Below are 26,387 nucleotides of genomic sequence, written 5' to 3' on the forward strand. Positions count from 1 at the left end.
GTCACAGTAGTGTCGGACTCCACTTCGCTTCGCTTTTCTTAGTTCTTCTTCGTCCGACTTTTAGGTTGAGTGAATTGAAGTAGTGTCGGACTCCACTTCGCTTCGCTTCGTTTCGTTCGCCCGACTATTATAAGATCATAGTTGTATACTTTTACAGTAACGACAACATATTTTCATATGTGCGCAATTCTCGAGTTTTTCATGATGTATATAATGTTAGGATCGGACTGGAATTCCGCTCGAAAGCAATATATAAAACTAAACAACTTACTGCTTTGTCTTGTGAAGTATAATTAAATTTGTATTGAAACCATACAACAGCCTATAATATTTCCATACAATTTTAAATTAACGATCAAATTGTTAGTTTTCTAATTGAGAACTGATATTTTACAGTACACTGATATTTTACAGTACAGCATGATTGTGTATTATCCATGATCATAATTATACAGAATAGTAAGATCCAGTAAGATCCAGGACCATATTTATACAGTATATCAAGATCCAGTAAGATCCAGGACCATATTTATACAGTATATCAAGATCCAGTAAGATCCAGGACCATATTTATACAGTATATCAAGATCCAGTAAGATCCAGGACCATATTTATACAGTATATCAAGATCCAGTAAGATCCAGGACCATATTTATACAGAATAGTAAGATCCAGTAAGATCCAGGACCATATTTATACAGTATATCAAGATCCAGTAAGATCCAGGACCATATTTATACAGTATATCAAGATCCAGTAAGATCCAGGACCATATTTATACAGAATAGTAAGATCCAGTAAGATCCAGGACCATATTTATACAGTATATCAAGATCCAGTAAGATCCTGGACCATATTTATACAGTATAACAAGATCCAGTAAGATCCAGGACCATATTTATACAGTATATCAAGATCCAGTAAGATCCAGGACCATATTTATACAGTATATCAAGATCCAGTAAGATCCAGGACCATATTTATACAGTATAAAAAGATCCAGTAAGATCCAGGACCATATTTATACAGTATAACAAGATCCAGTAAGATCCAGGACCATATTTATACAGTATAAAAAGATCCAGTAAGATCCAGGACCATATTTATATACAGTATAACAAGATCCAGTAACATACAGGTTATTGAAATTCAACAAAATTAACGAATTTTTGAAGATTTGAATGTAACGGTTTTTTTGGAATTCAAATTTTTGCTAAGAATATCCGCGAGAAAATCACTAGTTAAATTTTTTGGCTTACTTAAATATCCTGAACAGATTGATATTATAATTTAATTAATAATTTATATTATTAATTGATGTTTAGTTAATCATATGAATTAGATTCCAGTTCGATAAATAGTCTGGTTAATGTAAATAAAAAATATACATAATTGACAATGGATTTTTTTCAAGTTTTTTCCCATATAAAAATTTAAAATAATTAATTAAAATATAAGGAAGCGAGTTAGCGATTTAATGATGGCAAAATATCAAATTGCCCTCCAGAACACTCATGTATAAAAAAAATCAGCATGATTGGACCAGTAGAAGTGGTCGAAAAAAGGGTCACAAATTTTGAACGTGACAGACAGAAAGACAGAAAGACAGAAAGACAGAAAGACAGACAGAGCAAGTCAAATAAAAGCGTGTAAAAAAAGAAATGGAAGTAAACGATGTGTGAAAAACGAGGAAATTTTTCAAGTGCCATACAAACCATGTATCAGAATTGTTTAATGCTGTAAAAAAAATGCTATGTAATCGGAGACGAAAATCACGATTTCTATGTCAGTAGAATCTTTTTTTTTAGATACATAATGTACAGTTCGTGTAGAGAACAGAATAAATATTCAACAGTTTCTCATTCCTTTTTTTGTTATAAAAAATAGACATTTGTTCTCCTATAATGAACGTAATAAGGAAGGGAGGGAAATGGTTATTGTAGTTGCAGAATAGACACAAAAGCCCGTGACCCAATTTGATTATTTTATGATTCTTTTATGTTTAGCTACATAAAAGATAGAAGTTGATTTTTTTTTTAAATTTATGGAGTTGAAAACTTAAATTTCTTTAAATTTTAGAAACTGACCGATACTTAAGCCTTGATAAAGTTTTTAAATTGCATTCAAGATATTAGAGAACTTTAAGTCTCGGCTATTTGTCTAATCTGCTTTTCTATGAGCTTATCTATGGGGGACTCGGGTTGACCATGCGGTCGTTCACTTATTGCATATTGCTCTTAGAATTGGAATAGGTGGTGGGGTATTGAGATTATGTTACGGGATAGGAATATTTTTTTTCAATCTTATGTAGACGTGTCGTGGATACTTTCATGTACGTTCTGAATTATATTCCAATTGAAAGGCAATCTTGTAGCTCTCGTCCTTATTTCTCACCCTCCAATTCAAACTCTTGATCTGTTCCTTAACCCGACGTTACGCAGAATCCTAAATCATGACTTGTTCTTGTGCATAAACCAGACGAAATATCTAAACTTCCGAAAAAGGTCAAATTTGGATATGGCAGGATTTAACTACACAACTTCCAGATAACCATAACAAATTTGAGTCAAGCACCTTCCCTATTTGACCAGCAAGGCACTCAATTACTTCATTAGCAAATGATTCATTTAGTCGCTTACACTTTAGTTGAAGATCATTAAATTATTACGTAACACGAAAAATCGACTCCCGCTACCTCTCTAAAACAAAAAATTTGCGTTAAGCAATAAGTGAACGACCTCTTAGTAATTAGGTTTTTCCAATTTTCCAATGTTTTCACTCAATGTTTCAATGATTGTCAGCAATATCTTTTATCAGTTTTTAATAACAGAACTACTAAGTTTTTATTCATTCAGTTTTTCAAAGTCAACCAAACAGATAAGATGGAAACAATAGTTTTAGTTCTCATTTCTTTCATTGCCTTTTCAGAAGCTATTAATCCAGGTATGAACTACATCACATATGGGAAATTTAGAAATAATTGAAATAAGTTTAATAAAATCCTTTAAACTCAAATCAATAAATACAGAAGTATTAGTGGCAAGGAATGATCCATCACCAATAGGAAAAGATCCCTGCCCAGTCCGCATGAACTGTGCAGTCATCAAAATTGCTTGTGCAAATGGTACAGTGTTCGATATGAACCAAAAAGGCTGCTGTTGTAAACGTAAGATTTTATAGACATTTTATTAGGTTGTAAATTCATGTTATGTCCAATATTTAGCTATATGTACCGGACGAAACGAAATCTACACCTGTGGATGTGCTGATAAAGTTTGTAATGAGCCAGAAATTGTGTGCAAACAATGCTTGAACGGATGTTTCTGTAAACCTGGTTATATTCGTCATCGGTTCTTGAATAAGTGTATTCCTGAAAATTTATGTCCAGAATTGATTTAATATGATTGATATTGAGATTAAGATTTTTGTGGCTATAATCTAAAAACTAATTGCTAGTTAACTGAATAATGTTTTAGATAGTGATATTAATCAAATAATAAAAATAAGCTTCAGTTATAAGGTACAGAAAATATTTACTCAGTTGTTTATTTGGAATGGAACGCAATATTTCAAGAGAGAAAGAGAGGCTGTAAACGTGTTTATTACTTCTTATTTATTACTTTAACATCCATTTTGTCACCATCAAGGAAAAATTAACAATTTCATAGAAATGGGCTTTAATATATCTAGGACAGTGGTGGTCAACCCTCTATTGTTCAAGGCACACATTGGCGGTAAGCCTCGACCGAAGGCGTACACGGCATGACGGTTCATGACATTTTCATGAACACGCAGGTTTCCCACTCCTGACCTAGACCCACACATAACAGTAAGGACCATCAGTCGAATGCAAATTTATTGATTTACTTCGATAGCTGAACAGATCATTTGTGATCCACGATCCCATGGATGACATCTCAAAGTGGATCAATGTAGTTAGTTACACTTCATTGAATATGAAGATCATTTGCAATCCATGATGCACGACCACATAAATGACACTCAAATGTAGATCTACATCGCTAGTTCCCCCTTGCCATTAGCCAATAATGTCTTGGAAGAATTCAAACATGATCTTCCGAATGAAGTTTAATCAATCCTTATCAAAATTAACTATTATAACAACTAATGGAGTATAAGGAGATCATAATTGATCTCTTTTTGAGATAACCAACTTAATTGTCATACCTATTGTTTCAATGTTTTATTCCATTGTTTTAGTGATCGTCTTCTCTTATCAGCTTTTAATAAAAACAGAACTTGTCAGATGTTCACTCAGTTTTATTTGGTCAATTAAACAGACAGCATGAAAACAATAATTTTGTCATTTTTTTTGTTCGTCGCATTTTCGGAAGCGGTGATTCCAGGTAAACTTTTTAGCTGATATAAAAATATGAATCATTTTCTTGAAAAACAAACAGGAAAGCGATGTGGTGCATTAGTTGAGTCAAAATGTCCAACTCGTCAAGCATGTCCATTAAAGAATCCAATTTGTCCAGCTAAGACCGTGTTGGACACAAACGATGATGGATGCTGTTGCAAACGTAATTTTTAATTGATTTAAAGCTATAAAATTGGAATTAACAACCTTAATAATTTTACAGCATCATGCAAAGGTCAAAATGAAGAGTTCGGTTGTGGATGTGCTGACAAAGTCTGCAATGAGCCACAAATTATGTGCATTCGATGCATGGATGGATGCTTCTGTAAACCTGGATTTGTACGTGATCGTCAAAATGGAAAATGCATTCCTGAAAAGCAATGTCCAGCTGTAAATTAATATTTTGAAGCTTTTAATAAATTGATCCATAAATTTTTTATCCGTGATTTTTAAGGATCTGAATCCTTAGCTTTGTTGAAAATTTTACTTCTGTTCGATGAAAAATTACAGTTTTGATTATTTGTTCAGCTGAACGATTGTATCTTATTTGTTTATTGAAAAATGTCTCATATCTTAATGTACACGGTGTAGCAAATGGTACACATTATTTTTTAGTGAAGTTCAATGTAAATTTTTTCAAGTTCAAAATCTGAACTTTAAATTTAAATTTTATTTTTCCGTTGAAAATTTGAAAACTGAAAAACTGTTTAAGAGTATAAGGAACAAATTAAATTAATTAATAATAGACGGAACTAGATGATTTGATTATAAAATAAATTATAATTTTATTAAGCTACAGAATAATAATTAATACTTTCACTTTTTTAATGGCAGTTTTTGTTGCTTTTTCTTCTTCCTTTTTCCATCCGCCGTAAGCCACTCTTTTGGAACTTCAGCAGTTATATCAGAATTAATAGGTCGTATTGGAACTGTCGAGATGACATTCTTTGGAGTCGTATTGACTATAAATTTCTCCAGCTCATCATAACTTGAATGCTCTGAATATTGGCACTGAATAATTGAAATGCGGCCACTCGTGTATTTATTGTCACCCCATCCAGTTGCTGTTATACCTAAGAGTGTATTAAATGAATCCTGATTCTCACTGAGAAAGTCTCTGAGATTAATATAAGAAATTTGCAGCATGTTAACAACACGAATTTCAGCTTCCTGTTCATTTAACGTGACATACTTTTTATAGAACTTAAAATGTGATACTGATGCTGTACATATTTCCTTAAATGCTTTAAATCTTTCCTTTTCGAGATATACTTTAAAATTGAATTTTTCAGCTATAGCCATCCATACCTTTTCTTTGCCAATAAGGTAGGCACCAACTAGAATGATAAACTTCTCACCAATAAAATCTTCGAGATATTTTTGTACATTATCCAGGACAAAGTCAATAGACTCTTTTTGTGATGGCATTCGTCGCTTACTATGCAAATAAGTTGTGTCTAAATAAATAAGATCCAGCTGTGGACATTCAAATTTATGTAATTTTTCAATCATTTCGTCATTAGCTCTAAAATCACCAGTATGTAGCACACTACGACCATCCGGGAATTTAAACAGGAATAAAAGTCCACCTGGACAGTGATTGGCATCCAATGGAATTATACAGACATTATCAACATAAAACGGCACATCCACATAAACTATATTGAGGTATTCTTCAGCAACGCCTATAAACTGTCTGACAAGCTTTGCTGTGATTTCTGAGAGGTAAATGTTGTGGCAAAACTTCTTCCTGAGTCCAATATAGTGATCAGCATGAAAATGAGTAAGAAAATAATGCTCAACACCTGAGATCTCACCGTACCTGAAAGTCAGAATTAAGCGTTAATAATGCATTGACGTAAAGTATCGTTTAGCCATACCTGAAAGCATCTACAGCAAATAATGATCCTTCAATTATTTTATAATTTGGACATATAGGCTTCTTTCTTTTTTTGGACTTTTTGTTTTCTGTATTTTCATCCTCATCGTCACTCTCATCACTCATGACAGCCACAAGTGATTTATCCATATTAATATCCTGCTTGGCATAATCTTGATTTGCAAAGATTTTATTGACTATTTCATCAAATATTCTGCTCGGATCTACTTGATTCTGCAAATTGTCAGTTATACATTCTAATTTGATATTTGGTCCTGGCTGGATCTGTGAATCTGACAATATTCTATCCTCTTCCTCTAACTTGACTTCAAGAAGTTGTGTCATCGATAAATTTGCTTCCTTTTGAATCGGAAGTGATGATTTTTGGAAAGTCTTAAAATAAGTTTGTGCATTTGTTCGTTGGAAGTAATTTTTAATTGTGGCTTGCTTCCTGTCCTTCCTTAATGTTTGTAATTTCTTCTTCTTTTCCTTCACCTGGATCTTTTCCTCATCTGATGATATCTCTATTACTAGCTCCTCCATTTAATTTTGATCATAATAAAATAATTTGTTTTTGCAGCAACTTGACAAGTGTTTACATGTTTTGGGGATGATTCATAAGTGACGTTCACTTTTTAGCGGGAAAATGAGTTTGATGTTTTAAACAGTTTTAAACTACTTTAAATACAGAAATGTGTAGTTATTATATTACGTATTGAAAAGAAAAAGATTCTAAAATACACACAAAGTATTGAATATGTCCCCAAAAGCCTCTAAAAGCAAAAAAGAAAAGCCTTCTTATTTTAACAGTTTTCAAAAATTCAAATTTTTTGAACCGTAAAAAACTCTACGGTTTTAATTGTAAAGTTTTACTAGTTGTAAGGTTTTTATTGTTCTTTGATTTTGGACTCTAATATTTTTTTGTGAATTAAACCAGTTTAACGTTAAAATAATTGTGTCAAAACATGATATCGTCATAATTTGAGATATCTGTTATCAGAATAATATAAATTAATCAAGGAAAAGTGTAAGTAAGTGATTGAAAAATTATGTGAAAAAAACTTCAAATGTGGCTTCACTTTTTATTTTTTTGTGAAAAGTTTTGCAAATTTATGCATATTGTTAATTTAAATGCAGTCATTGTATGTGGCTTAATGTCGTGCATATTTTAAGATAAAAAAGTTGGTATGGATAATAGAGGATTTATGGATTACCGCGAGATTTTTTTTTTCTTTGGGCTAGTTCCGACTGTTCTAAAATCAGATGTTCGATATATTCACATCAATATTCAACAATTTAATTATACTTAATTTAAACTATAATATTTTTTATGTAGCAAACTATACATGCTCAGGTAGTTTAAATTAATTCTATTATTAAAAAATAATTGAAAATGTTTTGACACGAAAAATTCGGTTAATTAAATTAAGTAAATCACAGGACACATCGATAATAAAATATCTAATTAATTAATGAAAGTGTTTACGTGATAAATAATAACATCCAGTTCCAATATAAGCAATTAATCGTGTAATAAAATATTTGTCAGTAAGAAGAAAATCAAGCCACAGCTGTGAATATAAAGAGCCAATTTTTAGTTCCCCATTTTCTAAATATTTTCTTTTTCCTTCACATTATTTTTAGTACAGAAAAAAAAATCACAAGCAAAAATGCCGAATGAAAATGAGAAAAGTCCCATACAGCAAAATAAGCCGACAATCCATGCAACACAGTTGCCGATTGATTTAGCAAGTAAAGTGATTGTAAAGCCTGCAAATGACTCCAAAATGATTCAACAGCCGACATTTCGAACGATCCAACAGCCGGCACAAATGAGAGTTGTCAGAATGCCAACTCCAAGTGGAACGCAAATTATCCAGACACAGTTAGTTCCACAAACAATTTTAAAGACGCCAATGCAACAAACTGGACGTTCGACAATTACGGTATCGAAATCACCAGCAGCAACTTATTTGCCACGAGTTACGGCAACATTAAGTACAATTCCACAAAATAAAGCTGGTCAGCAAATAAGAACTCCAACGCCACCAGTTAGTGCTACAACAATGTCGCCAGCATTTGTTAGATCCATTACGCCAAGAACATCATCACCAACAGCTGTTTTATCACAAGGTGGAACTGCATGGGTTGCTGGCGGTAATGCTATGCAAGTACAAGTCCCAACACAATTAATAAGATCTACAATAACTCAAAATCGTACACACATTTTACAGCCTAGTGCCGTTACAGTCACAAATAATGCTGGAAATGCTCAAACAATAACAAATATTTTTGGTCAACAAAATCAACAGCAAAATCTTGGTGGAAATACAACAATAAGTGTTACAACAAGTGGTGGTTCTGGACAGACACAGCAGCCAACATATGTAGCAACAGTTCTTCCACAGCGTCCACAATCAGCCACAATTGTCTATACATCACAACAGCAACAGCCATTTACCGCAATTCAAGGTCAAGTCCAAAGAATGGGTATTGCCAATTCAGTAACAAATACACGTCAAGTTCGTCCAATTCAAAGAATACCAACGACTGGAATCAGAGTAAATACATCGTCATTAAGTATCAGACCAAATGTTCCTGGACTAACTCCAACGACTGTTTTAACGACACAAAATCGTGGTACATCTGGTTTAGTCGCTGGAACCAGTACAACTATATCTAATACAATTCCAGCAAGAATCTTTCAAGTCCAAACGTCACAAAATCAATCAGTTACTGGATCACAGCAAGTCATTGGACAACAAAATCAAAAGATCTTACAGGCAAATGTTATGACATTGCCAATTATTGTAAATAATCGAATTAATCCACAAGTTAAAAATACATTACAGCCTGGCATTATAGCACATGTTAGTAAATTACAGCCAGGCTCCGTATCCAGCGATGGAACCATAATAAGTAATTCAATTACGACAACAATTCCATCAAATACAATGGTCGCATCAATTCAAGCTGGACAACAGAATCAGTCCCATACAAGTCAGTTGCAAGTATCTCAAGGTGGCAGTCAAGGATCTTATTCAACGCAATCATCCCAACAAATTGGAAATTTATCAAATCAAAGTGGAAGTCAAATAATAACAGTTTCACAGCAACAAACTCCACAAATCATTCAAGGTCAAAGTAATCTTCATCAACAAGGCAGTAATGTGTCAACAGTTGTGCCATTACAAATATCAGCACGAGGTGGAAATATTCCAATTAAAACGATAACAGTGTCAACAGCAAATACAGGCGGACTAGATGCAAGTAGTCTTCATCGTAATTTATCATCAAATGCTGGCAGTATGCAAGCCACAACAATTATGCCAATAGCAAAACTTGTACAATCACAACAACAAAATCTCGGTTCTGGACAGAACTCAAATCAGCCAACATCTGTTTTTATACAAACTCGAATTCCGTCGACAATGTCAACAACAAATTCAAATCAAGTTGTTAATGTCTCGACGCCATCATCGACAATATTTTCGAGTTCTGGAACTACTGTATTTTATGAGCCAGCATCTGTATCTATTGCACCATCATCATCATCGTCTCATGGAAATATTGAGGCTAAATCTACATCAATATCCACTCCAACAAATGAATCATCGTCATTTACAGTCGTGTCAGCACCAAATATCCGTTATACAGATAAAATGATTCAATCAATTATTGCTAATAGCTACTCACAGGCTAATTCAGCGAGTAATATACAGCAACAATCATCAGTATCTCAGTCACATCCACAAACTGTAAGATATAGTCCATTAGTTGTTGAGAGTCAAAATTCATCATCACAAAATCAACAACATCAAATTATAACGATGACATCTGGAAATATTATTCAACAAGCAGCATCTCAGCAACAACAACAAAATCAACAGATTCAGAGTACTAGTATTGAAAGTAGTGTCATTACTGCTCTTCCTGCATCGCCGAGATCAACTGTTAGTGCAATTCGTAAACAGAATGAAACGACACCAATTAAAATACCTAAAAAGGCAACTAAGGTGAGCAGTCCTTGATCAAGAATAGCTTAAATTCCAACAATATGTAACGGTTTTTAAAAATTTCAAATTTTAACGGTTTTTGAGAATTTAAAATTCATCAATAATTTTTGAACTCTGCAAATTTTGAAATTTTGAAAGCCGTTATTTTGAATTTTTAAAAATATATCCATAAAAACTGTTATAAGTTAACATATCTGAAATCCGTAAAAACTTTAATAATTCTAGAAAGCCGCAAACTTAAAATCAATACTAACAAAATCTACAATTTTGCAGCCAACAACATCAACAAAACAGGAATCAAAACCGATTCCAGTAGCAGCAGCTTCGTCATCACCAAAAGGCTTAGTAATTTCGGAACGTGAAAGTAGTCCTGCTCATATTGAGGGCGATTGGTCCGATGACGGATCGACGACAGTTAGTATTCCAAACAGTCCAAGTCCCGAGGAAGATGATTTAGATGCGATGATTATGAGCAATCAATTCAATAGAAAATCACAAGATGAAACTGATTTGAGTAAATTTATTAAAACGGTCGCAAAACTTGGAAGTGCTGTGAAGCGTGAATTAAGTGATCAAGCAGTAACGCCGAAAAAGAAGCAAAAAATTTCACAGTATGTTGTTATTGAATATTCACAAAAATACAGTATGAGTAAAAATTTGTTTATTTACAGTGAACGACCATCAACAGATGTTGTCGATAAAGCAGGTCCACCGGAACCAGCTGAGAGTACTGAAAATATTGTGGTAAAGAAGCGCGATGTAATATTAAAGAAGCCAACTGTTATGCTGCTTAATGCATACAATCAAAATTGGAAGCCAGCACCAAATCATTTTATGAGATATGCAGACGTAAGAGTACGTGGTGATGATCGACGTGCAAATGTTATGGATTTAGCAAATCAACCGAAAGTATCACAACGCATCAATGGCTGGAAAACTCACTTGATAAATGCTGAAATCGATGAAGTGGTAAGTTTCGGATTTTGTTGAGTAATTTTTTTGAATCGTTACTAATTCTTTGTGCATTTTGATCAGATAAATGACGAAACGTGTGAAATGGAAACTTTAACAAGCGTACTGAAGCGTTTAGAAGCAAAAGAATCTGGTCCAGAAGCTGAAAAGATTAATGAACTTATAAAGGTAATTTATGATGTAATTTTTTATCGTTGGGTGCTGTTGATTCATATAAATTAGATACAGATATATTGCATTACAATTAACAATTGTTGTTGCCAAAAAAAGAAAAGCTTAACGAAGTGTTAAGTGCAGATTGTGGAAAATTTGCAAGTAATAGAGATAATTTTGTAACGGATTTATGTAATTTGAATTCAAAATTTCTCAAAGACTTTCTGTTGCTCAGTTTTTTGAGTTCAAAATTTGAAATTTTCAGTTAAGTTCAAAATTTGAACTAATTTAACGGACTTTTGAATTTTAAATTTTTTGTATTGACTTTCAAAATTCAAATTAATTTTGACGGTTTTTTAAACAAATTTGTAAATTTTACTGGAATTAAGAATCTCAGTACCAAATTAGTACTTTTAATCACACATAAATTTTATTAATTAACATTATCTCATTTCTCTTCCTTTTTTTCTAAATATCCAGGGCAATATGCAACGTAGTCGTTTAATCGTTGATTCATTTAATGATTCAAAAGCTCAATTAATGAAAATATTTGAGCATAAGGAGCATGCATTAGACATTGTAAATCGGTGTGTATCAAAAAGGAATTTTAAAAAAAGGTAAAAACGTTAAATTAGCAAGGTAGATGTAAACTTCATGAAAGTTGTATTGTACATCATTGTACAGAAAATATAATTAACAAAAAAAAAAAAACTTTAAACTAGAACTTCATAAATATTAAATTATTAACTATAAGTCATGATTAAATATGAAAAAAAATGAACTTTTTTCGATGAAATATCATTTTTTTTAAAAAAAAATATTTCAAATTCATTTTCTACTTTAAATGTAATTTTTAAACAAATCAAACAAGAAATGTTGAAAAAAAAATAAGTTTTTTTTTTCTAGAATTTTAAGACTTTGATTGAGATATAAGTTAAGGACTATTGATGATAATTAAAAAAAAAGAATGAAAAAAAAAAGTTTAGGGTAAAAAATATAATTTCTTGCGTTATATAATTTCTTGCGCGAACAAATTCTCCAAAAAATAATTTTTTTTCTGACGTGATTTTTTGAAATCCTTATATCTTCTAAACGATAAACTCTGCTGACACCAAAGTCGATTAAAAAAATACGAATTCAGTGAATTTTCAGATTCCGGTGGAAAAAATTTTTTAGGATGCTCCATTGCTTCAAAAATCGATCATTTATACTGAATATAATTTCTTGCGCAAAAAAATATAATTTCTTGCGCAATTTTGGACAAGTAGGCGATTAATTTTGACGGCACAAAACATCAATTTTCTGATGATTTACCCTCTTTTAATACACTGTCTTCCTTTCAAACGGTTTGAGGATTCTTCTTGATCATTTTAAAATATTTCTGAGGTTGAAAATGCGAAAAAATTATCACAACAAAATTTTTTTGTGTTAGCCTACTTGTCCAAAATTGCACACGAAAATTTGAAAATTTTGTTTTGGTAATTTTTTCGCGTTTTCAACCTCTGAAATATTTTTAAAATATTCAAAAAGCGTCCTCAAACCATTTGGAAGCAAAACAACTTCAGAAAAAAGGGTAAATCGTCCAAAAATTGAAGATTTGTGTCGCCAAAATCAATCGCCTACTTGTCCAAAATTGCGCAAGAAATTATATTTTTTTGCGCAAGAAATTATATTTTTTGCGCAAGAAATTATATACAGTATAAATGATCGATTTTTGAAGCAATGGAGAGTCCAAAAAATATTTTTCTTGCGGAATCTGAAAATTCACTGAATTCGTATTTTTTTTAAACATTGTTTGGTAAAATTCATGCTTCCGTTCAAAAGTTATGAGCATTTAAAAATTTCAACTGCATTTTGCGCAAGAAATTATATTTTTTACCCTAATTAAAATTTAAAAAAAATATATTTTATTTTCTAATAATTAATATAATAAATTAAAATATTACAGAAGTTTAAATCGGTAAGTGGATTTACCATTTGAATGTACTATTTGTGGTGGCTGTTGATGTGGATAGAATGTTGTAATGTGCTTCGTTGGATGTGTAAATGTATTTGGTGATATAAATCGACGATATTTTGGATTTTTGTTATTTTTGGGTGACTGAACGTTTATCAGTGTGGATACTAATTTAGGTGGTGTCTCAAGTTGATTGAGCTGTATGCTTGCTTTGTGCTTCTTATTGCTATTATTTCGCTTGACTTTGGGTTTTTCTACTGGTTTTATTGGTGGATCCAGCTGTTGATCTTCAAGTGATAGATTATTGTGGTTATTCCTGACTGTTGTTGCTTCCTGTTCCTTACTGCTGTCGTCTTCTTCAGAAAATTTACTAAAAGTTCCTCGAAATTTCGGTAAAAATGTGTTGATGTCGAATATTGGTAGATTAGAGATTCCAGCAACTGAGCTATAATTTGGGATCTGTGCTTGCTTAGCTCTGACTGAGACTTGCTGTGTCGATGTCGCCTCAGCTTCTCGCTTCTGTTTATAATCATTCAATATTCCCGATCGAATATTATTAATGACATCATCATAGACTGTTATTAATGGATTTGCCTGATGTGCGATGTGATTAACAGGAATTGGAATTGCTGCCTCGACATATTCATCCTCTTTAAACAGTGGATTATCGAATGGATCTTTTCCGAAATATTTTTCTCTATAGCACTGAATCTTATCGCCAAGATTGTTCAGTCTTTTTGGGGATTTATTATATTTTGTTGGCGTGTCTTCATCCTCGATGTCACTCGGAACTGGATTTATGTCATCCTCGATCTCATCGCATTCTTTGACATTCTTGGAAGCGTAAAGAGAATTTCTAAGTCTTGGATAACTTTCTGAGTACCGATCTGCTGTTAAATGAGGTCTAATTGTGCCTGGAAAAATGCTATAATTTGGATACTTAATGGACGGTCTAATAGGTCCAAATTTAATAGGTCTAACATCATCCTCGTCCGGCAAATAAATTGATGAATTTTTAATCAACTCATCTAAATGTTTGAACAGTTTCTCGCCAGTTAATTGCGGTATTTCTGATTTCTTAAAGTATGCAAGTGCAACGGGTAATTGCGAGACATCATAATCATCATTATCATCCGTTGATCGCTTACCACGTTTCTTATGCTGTTTATTTCTTTTATCATAATCAATTTTTTCCGATCCATGATCATAATTTTTATCTTCATATCCTTCCTCCTTGTAATAGACATTCTTTTTGGCCAGTGTGACTTTCTCTTTAATATTGGACTTAGTTGGCTTTTCGTGATGATCTGCCTCAACATGACGAACTTGTGCATATAATCTAAATGGTACAAAATTTTCATTGTTTCTAGACTCATCGACTTCACTCTCATCATCCTCCACAGTCTCATCGGCATAATCAGCGTAATGGCTGTCATTATAGTCGTCACTATTAGCTGCATAATCGTCATTATCAACACGATGAATATTGGAATTTTCATTATTATTTGTCATTGTTTCACTTTCATTACTACTTGACTCGACTGTATATGGAAGTTCCTCTGTATCTTCGGTTGATTGGACATTGTTGATGTAATTGACGGGAGAAAATTGAGCTTCATGTGCCAACTCTTGTTCACGTTCTTTAAAATAATCAATTTCACCTTCGTACGGTGATGATATTTGTTGTGATGACTTTAATTCCACCGGTGGTTCCTTGTCATTGTCAAAATCTGAGAAAAATTTCTGTTGTCTCATCTTAAGATATTGTACGTAATTGCGTACGGCATCAAATGATGGCGGTTGTGTTGGCATTACATTAATCGGTGATGGTTTCATGAGTGGATAAAAAGGTGAATTGTCTGGCACGTAAGGCGGTATATCCTCAACGTTGTTTGACTTTGATAAGTTGTGGGATTTCTTTTCGGGTTTGTATTTGCGTGATGGCTTTGAATAGAAGTCATTTCGTTGAGATACTTTGATTGGATTACGTTTGTGTTGGTCGGATGATGATTTTTGGGGATTTTGGGATTCTGAACTGTAGTCTGAGGATTGTGGTGGATTTTTAGGGAATTCTAGAGGATTTTGAGGATATTCTGAAGACTCTTGGCTATATTCTGATGATTTTGAACTGAATTCTGATGATTTTGGGCTGAATTCTGATGATTTGGATCCCAATTCAGTTGAATTCTGTCCGATCAAAACTTCAGCATTTGGTCGATCCCTTCCATGGAATTTTGGATGCTGAATATTAAAGATATCCTTTCTAGATTGAGCAATCAACTCTCCCTTAACATTATCTGAATTTGCACGCTTAAATTTTCGATTATTTTGATCACTGACACTTTTCACTTTCAATTTTCCATATTGATGCTGTTGCTGTCCACTAATGTATGCAACTTTCATTGGATATCTTTCAAAACTTTTCATTAACTTAGCATCTCTTTCATTTTCATAACTAAACGATATGTGACATGATAACAGCATCAACATTATGCACTTTTCATACATTTTCTTATGCTGCATCTTTTTGCTTTTTGCTTTAGTCAATCAATTCAATTTGTAATTATAATATAAAACTTGCTTTTATTTTTTTTTCATTAAGACCCGATCGCACTTACATCTTAAATAAAACTATCACTTTCGTTTGAGATCGTTACTGTATTTATAGATTTTTTGCTGCTTTCTTCTCCATCTGACTTGGCTTGCAGACAAACATTTTTCTCACTATTACTCTTATTTTTTTTCGGTGGTCGGTAAAGTGGGTAGATTATAAGGTTAGTAGAGGGGAACGATTTTTGCATTAAATAATACCTTTTTTTTTGGTCGGAAATATATTTTTGGCATGGTAGCATTTTCAGCAGGTGAAATGAACATCGAGACTGATCAATTTTTAAATGAGCCGTTAATCACAATCATAATCATAAAAGTTTAATGTTTAAACAGTATGCAGTGATGGATTGTTGTTGCTGTTGTTTGTCATGTGATGGCTATTGGTGTGGCATTTAATTATGCCAATAATTTTTGATGTTTATTAATACATTTTTCGCAACAACAAAAATGTTGAAACATTTGAGGGTTCATTTTGGTTGTTGTTGTGTTATTTTCAGATGGGAAATTGGATTTGATGTTGGAATAAGGTAAGTTGTTGAACAGATATTGGCAATATGAGGGTAAGTTAATAACATATTCATTTTTTTGGTGATACTCACCACTATACTACCGAGGAAAAGCTTATTACATTAAGTTTTATATTAATTTGTAGCCATAAGGCTATACTCACCACTATACTACCGAGGAAAAGCTTATTACATTAAGTTTTATATTAATTTGTAGCCATAAGGCTATACTCACCATTATACTACCGAGGATATATGAAATTTAACGCTATGCCACTTTTATAGTGATTTGAGGTAGGGTTTCCAGAATTCCCGTTCCCGTGAAATTTCGGGAATCGGGAACGAGAACGGGAATGGCCTTCGGGAACGGGAATATTCCCGGGTAATATTTACTCCAAATTTTTGAACATTTTGTTGGCAAAAATTGATAAAACTTGAATAAATATTCAATAAATAAGGTATATAAACACATTAGTTTTAAACAAGTTTTAAATTATTAATTAAAAGACATTTTTTCAGAAAAAAATTTAAGAATTGAAAATTTTAAGTCCAAAAAAGTTTGGTTAAAATGTTTTTTAAATGAAACGGGAATTCGGGAATATTCCCGTCAGATTTCGGGAATCGGGTACGGGAATTCCCGTTCCCGTTACCGGAATTCCCGGGAAAATTCCCGTTTTTGGAAACCCTAATTTGAGGTGAACTGGTTGTGTTAAATAAGAGGAACTGCTCAATAATAAAGGCATCACAGCGTCCTTTCTTTATTTGTGCAAATGTGTGTAAAGGGACATGGAAATGACGAGAGACAAAATAGAACTGAAATCCTTAGATTTTCACAACTTCTGGTCTAAGCTTAGAGTACCAAATGCGTCCAACACCTCCGCTCAATTATTGACAATATCTCTTACCTTATTAATTCCATCAAACCGGAAATTAATTTTTCAGTTGTAATAAAAAAGAAGCAATTACGTCTACCATCAGTCAATCGCGTGTTAATCACTTATTCATTAATATTGTCATGATTATGCTTTAATATTGTTCATGTTATTGAGAGCATGAATATTCCCATCAATATTCAATTGGGTGATAATAGGTTGGTGCACTTAACTTTATCTGTAGCCACAATTGTGTCTCAAGTCTTTAAACAAACACGAAATTATTACGCAATTGCTTAAAGCCGCAAAATGAGGAAACTTCTTTCTCTCCATTAACAAATTTTATCGATCGAATCATTAAATTGCAAATAAAATTTTTTAATTGAGTCATAAGAAATTTTTAATATAATTCTCACATAGAAGTTCCAAAATAATCAACCAATAATTTTTCGAGTAATGTAATTAAGCGGAAGCCAAGGTGAAAATTTCATAACTTTTTTTCTACATTATTTTAAAAACAAAAAATTCGATTTTCAATAAAAAGAAAAATAAATGTGAAAAATTTTGGTGATGGTTTGTTATGGGGACGTACATTGATTACGTAACGCTCTTAGGTAGGGGAGAGGGGATGTTAATGGGTCGAGGTCTCTAAAGAAGTTCCAGTTTTTCAATTAGATAAAGTAATTCAAGGAAAAAAATAACAAAAATGCCAGATCATACTGTAATATAGGAGATTCCATCATGACATCATTTATGTCCAACTCCAATTGTTATTAATATTGAGTAATTGCTACAAAAAAAACCAACTTTATTGACGATATGAGAAAAAGTGCAGTAAACTTGAAAAATTCCAATTTTTTTTCTTTATTTTCTTTTTATTTGCGATTTAATTTTTTGATTGTTTTTCTTCTGTGAAATGTAAATTAACTGAATGTTGTGAATGGTTTTATTACCGGTAATTTTTCAAACGTTTTGGAGCTTTTTCTTCGTATGCTGGCAAGTGTAAAGGTGTATAGATTTTTACTACATTTAGTTCAATATCTTTATTGTTTATCGATCACTTTATTTAATTATTTTCTTACATAATGCTTTAATTCATAAATTTGATGTAATCAACAGAACTGATCATTTTCAGCTGTTAATTCAGCAAATGTTGAAATCTATGCAAAATTGAAATAATCAAACCAATATTAGGATAGGTTAGAGGCTTAGGATTGCTCTCCCGAATAGAACAAATCGGTTAATCGATTCAAAGTCCGACACAGCAGGCCGACATGACTGACATGGTGCTAGATTTAAACCGAATCCGACACCAAGCCAGTCCAATTGAATGATTTCAAAATGGATAATTACCTAAATCCGACTTGATAGTTTCCAAGATTCAGTCCGAGATTGATAACTCGAGAAACAAATACATCTACCACTCTGATTTGCTCCTCGTTCACTACTTAAATCAAGTTTTCGAATCGCATCATAATTCTCAATAACCAAGATATTTAAAACATTAAAAGGAATGCAACCTCAAATCACGATTCTGTAAAATCCCCAATCTGGGAATTTCAAACATAGTGACGGCATTTATTCGTCAAAATAAAATGTTTACTATTTTTCAGACATGCTCAAAACACGTTAAACAGTTTCCAGACACTGTGTCGTCAATACATTACACCATAATATGAATCAAAGCCTAATAAACAATAACATTTAGATAATTTATCATTTTCTGTCTAGATAACAATCGAATTTCATAATTCTGAACAGCATAACACCATTTTTAATAATGAAGCTTGTAAGCCTGCTTGTAACAAACATCAAATTCATTATGCTGATAGTGAAATAGAAATCATTTTATCGGAATCATTGGTTCCATAAGCAAATATTGCATAATTCACAGCTAAAATTTGACATAATTCTCTATCAATATCATGATTATTACACTAGGTGCGCGCATTATTCACGCAAAAAAATGTAAACACTTGCTTTCTAATGCCAATAAATTGTTGGAAATAATATCAATAGCTTTAAAGATCAATATCGTTTTTTGGAGCTTTTTAAATAATTTATTTCCGGATTAAATTATGTTTTTATGTGAATTTAAATGGCTATTTTTCGGAAGTGCAATAATTGATTTGTAAATGTTATGAAGCAATTATTTATTTTTGTATAAGAAGTTAGCTAATTGTTGAAATGGATGTGAACTGAAGTGCAGTCTGGTCATCTGCTAAAGTTCTCAATGATATGTTTTCTATTTTCAAACAATAACAAGTCTAAAATCTGGATTTTCAAGTGTATTGATGAATACAATCGGTATTGAAGCAATTGAATTGTATCAAATATAGCTAAAATGAGTGATTTTCAATTCCTGAGCGTTAAGGGACAACATGATGCGATTTGCATCCATAAAACTAATCTTTCAAATAGTTCAGAGTTGCCCAAACAATGTGCCGTGGCGCACCAGTGTGTGATGAACCGTCTGCCGTGTGTACTTTCGGTCAAGACTTACCACCAAGGTGTGCCGTGGCACATAGAATTCGAGAGGAATGTAGATCAATGTCTTTATAAAGTAATCGCCAAAGCGCTTGGTTTAAATTATGTGTGGTAGTTCAAAAATCAACGATTCGAGTCTTGTCATCTAAGACGGTGATGTGCAACCGTTCCTTTTCTGCGGTAAACTTTAATAGTAAGCCATTACCGAAATTACGCTTCGGTATGATACGACATCCGTCTCATGACATTAGATCCAATGTCTTTATAAAGTAATCGCCAAAAAATATTGTCTGCACAAAATTGCACATGTCACTCATCACTGTCATGAGCTATGCTTTTCCAAAAGTGTACATGTTCAATTGAATAATCTACAAGATAAAGACGAAATTGAAGCTCGAGTCCTATAGAAGATCGAAACTAGATTAGATGTAGATTGATAAACAATTGTAAATTGAAAGGATTCTATTACTCCTACAGACAGTTTGATCGAATAAGCATATTAACAACATGATAGTGTCTAGGGAATGTTCCTATAAGCCATTTTGTCAATAGGACATTGATCATCAGCTTTTACACTAGAACTTCACAAAAAAGTAAATGTATACTTAAATTACACTCATAAAGCAGCTAGTTTACACCTTTTGGGACATACATATTGAGATTAGTAGAACTACTGACCTTAATGTATAGAACAAAATGTCCATAAAACTTAAAATAGAATTCAATTGTACTAAAAGAACTAAGCTCACAACTATTAACAATTTACACTTACTTTTCACTAGAAATCCATACAATTTTGAAGGAATTCGTCATAAACAACTTGAATGGAAATCAATCAAGACGTCATTAGCCTTCAGTAAAATACAGTATTAATACATTGTGAAAATTAGTCAATGAGCAATGCTAACGGAAAGTTTTGTTGACAGCTCATTCCATTATGCTATTAATCTTTTGTTGTGGTTTCTATTCTAGTTGACAAAATTTAAAGAATATCTGGATAAGAATCATGTCTTTTAATCATAATTCTGAATTTTATACATTCTTAAAAAAGTCCGATGATAAGTTTGTATTAAGTTAGCATCTCAAACAAATTATTCTCTGGGGAATACCCAATAATTCTCTTTTTAAAACTTTTCATGCTTCTCTCTCTGTCTTTCTCTTTAGACTTGTTTGTTTATTAATGTGTCTTTAAGTTGGTTTTCGCATTGAATTTTAAAATCAGTGTGTAGTGTGACTTCTCACTGGAGAGTAGTGAGGAAAGAGAAGAGAAGCCTAAAAAAATAATCATTTTTTTTCATCAATTTAAGAGAATTTTAGTAGTTTTTATCAATTAGTGGACTTTATAAGCTTAATTAACGCATTTAGCCATGAATATTTTAGTGATATTAGGTAAGTTAATCAACATTTCAAGATTTTAAGCATCATTGACTTAGAAATGGTTCAAAGAGTAGAAATGACACTTGTGACTTTTTGAATAATAATCAAATTTATGATAACGAGGCTATAGAAATACCCAGCGATGCTTAATCACAATTTCATTTCCATATTTTTTACTTATCAAAAATTATTAAAAAAAAAAAGTTTACAAAAAAACAAATATTGTAGTCACTTTATGTAAACTGAGACTTTACTCTACTCTATGTTTCATCATCAGACAGTAAAACCGGCTTTAAATGTCTTTTAACACATAGTTGTACCTATACATGTGTACATTTAAGTTCAAGGTTGACTCAACTAAAGATAAATGCAACAAAATTTGTTTAGAACTTTAAACTTAATGGACAAATATTTTTTTCATTTTTTGAAGGTCTTGCGGCATTAGTTGCCATTGTTAGTGCACAAAACGATGCCTCACATGGAGGTTTATTCTCGACACCAAAGCCTTATGTTGATCCTGATGAATATGTACAACCAGAAAATAAACAAGATCAGTTTGACTGGAAATTAACAAAGGTAAGTTGTCATTTAGTTGCAGATTCATGATTGTTGCTGTCGGATTCATATTCTGAAGTAATGGTTAGCTTGGAAGAAGCTATTGTCAGTATTTTGGATATAATTTGTAAATACGGTAGAATTAGTCATTAACTGGACATTGACTTCATATAACCAGTTATAACGTAATTTCGTCAACTCGGGAAAACTGTGACACTAATCAGACTACATACCCGAACATCATAAGTTGATTAATCAATCCAAAACCCAACGTCACACCAGAATCACGTCGGTCTGATGCTGGATTTTGAACCCATTGCCAGGCTTGTGCTACTTGGTACAAATCACTTCAAAATGATCATAAACACAGTTATAAGATTCTAAACTCTCAGAACCAAGATCTTATCAATCGACTTCTACATAAACTGGATATATTCTTCTTTGTAGTCTATTATGCAAATCAGCATTGCATTATCGACCACTAAGAAGGTCATTTACCTCAACACTAAGACACAGAATCATAATAACAAGATTTTGTTATACTTATAAAGTGTAATACATTTATTCAACCTTATCATCGAGAATATTTAAATATATTCTCGGCAGAACCGACTACTAAACGAGAATATGTCGGGGAATTCCCAATATATACTTTAATACCTAACTTGAAAACAATATTTTAAGTTCATAATTAAATTAGTTTAAAAATTGATGATTGGGGGCATGAAATGTATGGAAATTCCAAGCAGATGAGAGAATATTTATCATTCGATGTGATACTTAAGTGCTGCATATCGTAATATGTGCACAAAAGAAAGTTTGTTATTGTCAATTTTTAGGAATAAATACAAGAAACTTCACTTTTATGACCGTACTCAATTGTATTAGCAATGCTAACTCATGACTAATTCATTATAATGCATGGTCTGTGTTTATTAAGATGCATTAAAGTGGTTAAATGTCATCACAGTGCATTCGTCGTCACAAGGGAAGTAAAAATATCCTTTAGCTATTCAGATCATAGAGACCCAGAATTGTACTTGGTTGTTTCGCGGCTAATGATTGTTTAACGAGTGTCGGTGCGCCACTTAGGTTTAATTCAGTACACTCAGTAGATATACAGCTTATAGCGGGATCAGACCCACTCGAAGGGATGTAAACTTATGACTCTAATCCTGACCTAGCCGCCTGAGCGACACAACTCTGCGAACCGCAATTTTCTCCATAAAAACGGATCTAAATCCAACTCCAAGGTGCAATGAGCACAACTTTAGGCCCAGATCTTCTATCAAATACCAACTTAGAAGACTCAAAAATTCAATTAATTGATTAAGGCCATTCTCTAATTAATTAGTCATATTTATTAGCAACAGTAAGCTGATACGCGACCAAATCTACACGAGCAGCTACTCATTAGTTTGTCTTCTAAGAAAAACATATTATTGACAAATTTAAATTTTAAAAACTCGAGATTCAAAATTCCCCAAAGAGTTGCACTCTCATTTTAGTGACCAATCACTTACTTGCCTCTCTGAGAGGACAAAGAGAAACTCCGCAAAATTGTCAATACATTCATACAGGCAACCGCTAATAAGGAACAACAATAAACTTAATTTTTCCTTCTTTTATATTTTCTAGGAAGTACTAAAAGCACAACCAGGCAATGTCTTAATTTCACCGTTATCTGCAAAAATTCTCCTTACATTGCTTGCTGAAGCAGCAGGACAGACAGTTGATTCCAAAACAAGAAGGGTGAGTGACACGAATAATGTTTACGTTTTGTAGCGATGAGGATTGAGGACAGGTTGAGCTTAAAAGAGATATAACTATAAATAAATTAATTTATATTTATGAGGTGTGTATATGAATGACTATTCAATGATGATGTGCTGCATGCTAGGTACACTCCTTTTTAGAAAAAATTATAATGAACATTAGAGAAAGACATTAATGAAGATTGTGAATTTGCATGCATGAGTGCAGTATGTGGACTTTAATGTGTCTGAAGAATTGCTTATGGATATGATGCTTAATGGAATGTTCTTTGTTGGAAGTTCTGTCTTTAATAGTTGATGGATTCTATTGAATATAAAGACATTAGATTTAGATTTGTAGAATAATGATGGGAAGCTCCTTGGATTGAAGTAGGCACTGAAATGGAAGATATTTTGTGATTTGTCCTGGATGTAAACAATTTGTGGATATATCTAAAGACTACTTCCTATGTGTTTACTTCCAGAAAGCACACGATACAGAAATAACCAAGAATCCAACACCAAATCGACTTGACTCTGGTCTGAGGATGAATTTGATCGATTATGCCTTGAGTCAGGGTCACGAGGACTTGCGTCCCAATTTACGGTTACTTCAATCACGCATGCTTTCCGAGTCACAGCCACAATAACGACATTATTGGATTTAACTCAACTCTTGTATGATTTATACATTCCATTAATTTATGATAAGCAGATCTTCCCACGATAAATCTACATCGCATTTATTTCTGCAGGAATTAATGCTCAAATTTCATTTTTACTTGTCAGACAAAACCTGAACACCTGCACAATTCTCAGAAGCTACGAAAACATGAACAGAAAAAATTCTTTCATTTTATCATGTAAAAAATCCATTAGCATTAAACTCTTTTTCCTTTACATTTCAGGAACTTGAACAAGTTTTGCCATACAATAAGAATCTTTATGATGCTAAGGAATACTTTAAGAAGGTTTTGGCATCAATTGGCGTAAGTTTGATCTCTTTTGGTACTTTACAGCTCAATATTTACATATTACTATTACAGACCATCGATGAAGCCTACCGCGTCAACTTCGCTACAAGAATCTTCGTCGACGGAATTGTCAACATCAATCAAAGATTCAGTTCCATTGCTGAACATAATTATAATGCTGATGTGATTAATTTGGAATTCAATGATGCTCGCAATTCAGCTAAAACAATTAATGACTGGGTTAAGGATGTAACAAGAGGAAACATTAAGGATTTAGTGTCAGAAGATGCCATCCAAAAGTCAATTCTCGTCCTCATCAATGCTCTCTACTTTGAAGGAACATGGAGATTCCCATTCAATAAGACAATCTCAAGAGATTTCTTTACAGCACCAGGAAGAAAGACAGCAAAGAAATTCATGGAACAAACATCAAATTTCTATTACTTCTACTCACGTCACTTGAATGCCAAGATCCTCAGATTACCATATGAAGGACGTAGATTCTCAATGTTCATCGTTTTGCCATCAGAAATCAATGGAATTGATTCCGTTGTAGAGAAACTTGAATCAAATGCTCTTAAGAATGAAGTCTGGCATATGGATGAGCTTGAAACCCATGTTGTTATTCCTAAATTTAAGTTCGACACATCAGTTAATTTGAATGACATCACGAAAGCTGTAAGTTGATTGAAAATGGCTTGTGCCTTAAAGACTTGTTGATTTTTTGAGTCGCAACAGTAAGAATTTTGGCAATTTTCACTAAAAATCTATTTATTTCAGCTTGGAATCTCAGAAATCTTTGAAAATACAGCAACATTCCCATTATTGGCCAGAGGTAAGATTCAAGTTAACACTTAAACGTTCAATGTTCTAAATGTTCATTTTATTAAATTACAGGAGGTAATTCAGAAGGAAAATTGAAGGTTTCAAACATTATTCAAAAATCAGGAATATCTGTTGATGAAAAAGGCACAATTGCATACGCAGCAACAGGTATGATGACAATTTTGGATTCCTTTAACTTTATTTGACATCAATTTTACATCCACAGAAATCGAACTCGTCAACAAATTCGGCGGTGATCCAAAAGAATTCATTGCTGATCATCCATTCGTATTCTACATTGAAGATGACATTACAGGTGCAAAATTGTTCTCCGGTCGTGTATCAAACCCAGACTACTAAAATAAGTTTAATAAGAGAAGTCGTTCCATCATAAAAGTAAAAGTTTCTTTATCATAATGACTAAAGTTCCTTTTTAATTGCATTTCCTAATTGAAATAGAAGCACTTGTCTTTATTTTATGACTTTAAATTGAAATAAAAAGGTTTTTTTATAACAGATAAAACATTTGGTCTTTTATTATTTGATTAATTGATGGGACATGTTGAAGCAAAAGGATTGAGGAAGCTGAAGTTGAGTTCTGAATCTGACTGATTTTCAAGAGTTGTTTACTGTATCTAGTATCTCTTTATAATGCTGGAAATCCATCCATTCGCCGGGATACAAACTATAAAAGACATTTTAATAGTCTATTTAAATTAGCTCGTTTGAAGGATGGCAGTCCTACAATGTGGCTATAAAATCTAACCCAAAAGAAATTCGACGTGAAAAAAATGACCCCAGAGTAGCGTGGGCCAGGGGACAATCAACCCGAGTGGACAAAATCACGTTATAACTAGTCATCAATTGGACATTAGCTTGGCATCAACTAGTTAAGACGTATTTTTTTCTACTCGGACAGGTTGTGAACCCAAATGGCAAAAAATCGGCTAATTGATCCAAAATTCATCCTCATGCCAGCGTGATTCTGACTTGTTGCTATGTTAGAGTGCCATGCTAGAATCCCATGCTAGAGTCCCAGAAGCCAGTTTAATCACGCTACGGTCCCACC

At 32.7% G+C, this 26,387-nt stretch overlaps 4 protein-coding genes and 1 long non-coding RNA gene across 9 annotated transcripts; 4 read left to right on the plus strand and 1 right to left on the minus strand.

Annotated features, from left to right (window-relative positions):
• The first annotated feature begins 2,862 nt into the window (after positions 1-2,862).
• On the plus strand, positions 2,863-3,530 carry LOC139087491 (uncharacterized). The gene is made up of 3 exons (XR_011544134.1): positions 2,863-2,943; positions 3,029-3,166; positions 3,224-3,530. It is a non-coding gene; the product is annotated as an uncharacterized lncRNA (long non-coding RNA).
• Positions 3,531-4,229: 699 nt separating this feature from the next.
• LOC139087427 (mucin-5B-like) lies at positions 4,230-4,827 on the plus strand. The gene is made up of 3 exons (XM_070636221.1): positions 4,230-4,367; positions 4,422-4,544; positions 4,605-4,827. The coding sequence occupies exons 1-3, from the start codon at positions 4,307-4,309 to the stop codon at positions 4,778-4,780; spliced, it is 360 nt and encodes a 119-aa protein (XP_070492322.1). The 5' UTR covers positions 4,230-4,306; the 3' UTR covers positions 4,781-4,827.
• Positions 4,828-5,141: 314 nt separating this feature from the next.
• Positions 5,142-15,881, minus strand: LOC139087455 (uncharacterized). Its single transcript, XM_070636259.1, has 4 exons — positions 13,376-15,881; positions 8,305-8,423; positions 6,262-6,794; positions 5,142-6,203 (listed from the first exon to the last, which is right to left on the minus strand). The coding sequence occupies exons 1-4, from the start codon at positions 15,879-15,881 to the stop codon at positions 5,198-5,200; spliced, it is 4,164 nt and encodes a 1,387-aa protein (XP_070492360.1). The 3' UTR covers positions 5,142-5,197.
• Positions 7,150-12,182, plus strand: Sap130 (Sin3A-associated protein 130). 5 transcript variants are annotated; one of them, XM_070636223.1, is made up of 6 exons: positions 7,150-7,291; positions 7,905-10,276; positions 10,502-10,887; positions 10,948-11,245; positions 11,312-11,416; positions 11,882-12,182. In XM_070636223.1, exons 2-6 carry the CDS (start codon positions 7,931-7,933, stop codon positions 12,020-12,022), a joined length of 3,276 nt encoding a protein of 1,091 aa, XP_070492324.1. In that variant the 5' UTR covers positions 7,150-7,291; positions 7,905-7,930; the 3' UTR covers positions 12,023-12,182. The 5 variants fall into 5 exon arrangements, with proteins under 5 accessions (XP_070492324.1, XP_070492326.1, XP_070492325.1 ...); XM_070636225.1 differs by having other exon boundaries at positions 7,910-10,276; XM_070636224.1 differs by having other exon boundaries at positions 7,150-7,287.
• A 5,166-nt stretch (positions 15,882-21,047) lies between the features above and the next one.
• LOC139087439 (serine protease inhibitor 2-like) lies at positions 21,048-25,841 on the plus strand. The gene is made up of 8 exons (XM_070636242.1): positions 21,048-21,222; positions 21,641-21,786; positions 23,404-23,517; positions 24,428-24,508; positions 24,566-25,171; positions 25,274-25,328; positions 25,391-25,486; positions 25,545-25,841. The coding sequence occupies exons 1-8, from the start codon at positions 21,201-21,203 to the stop codon at positions 25,676-25,678; spliced, it is 1,254 nt and encodes a 417-aa protein (XP_070492343.1). The 5' UTR covers positions 21,048-21,200; the 3' UTR covers positions 25,679-25,841.
• The last annotated feature ends 546 nt before the right edge of the window (positions 25,842-26,387 follow it).

The sequence above is a fragment of the Chironomus tepperi genome, unplaced genomic scaffold (genome assembly GCF_022539635.2).
Source record: "Chironomus tepperi strain 1889 unplaced genomic scaffold, CSIRO-AGI_Ctep_v1 contig_123, whole genome shotgun sequence".
Taxonomy (NCBI): domain Eukaryota; kingdom Metazoa; phylum Arthropoda; class Insecta; order Diptera; family Chironomidae; genus Chironomus; species Chironomus tepperi.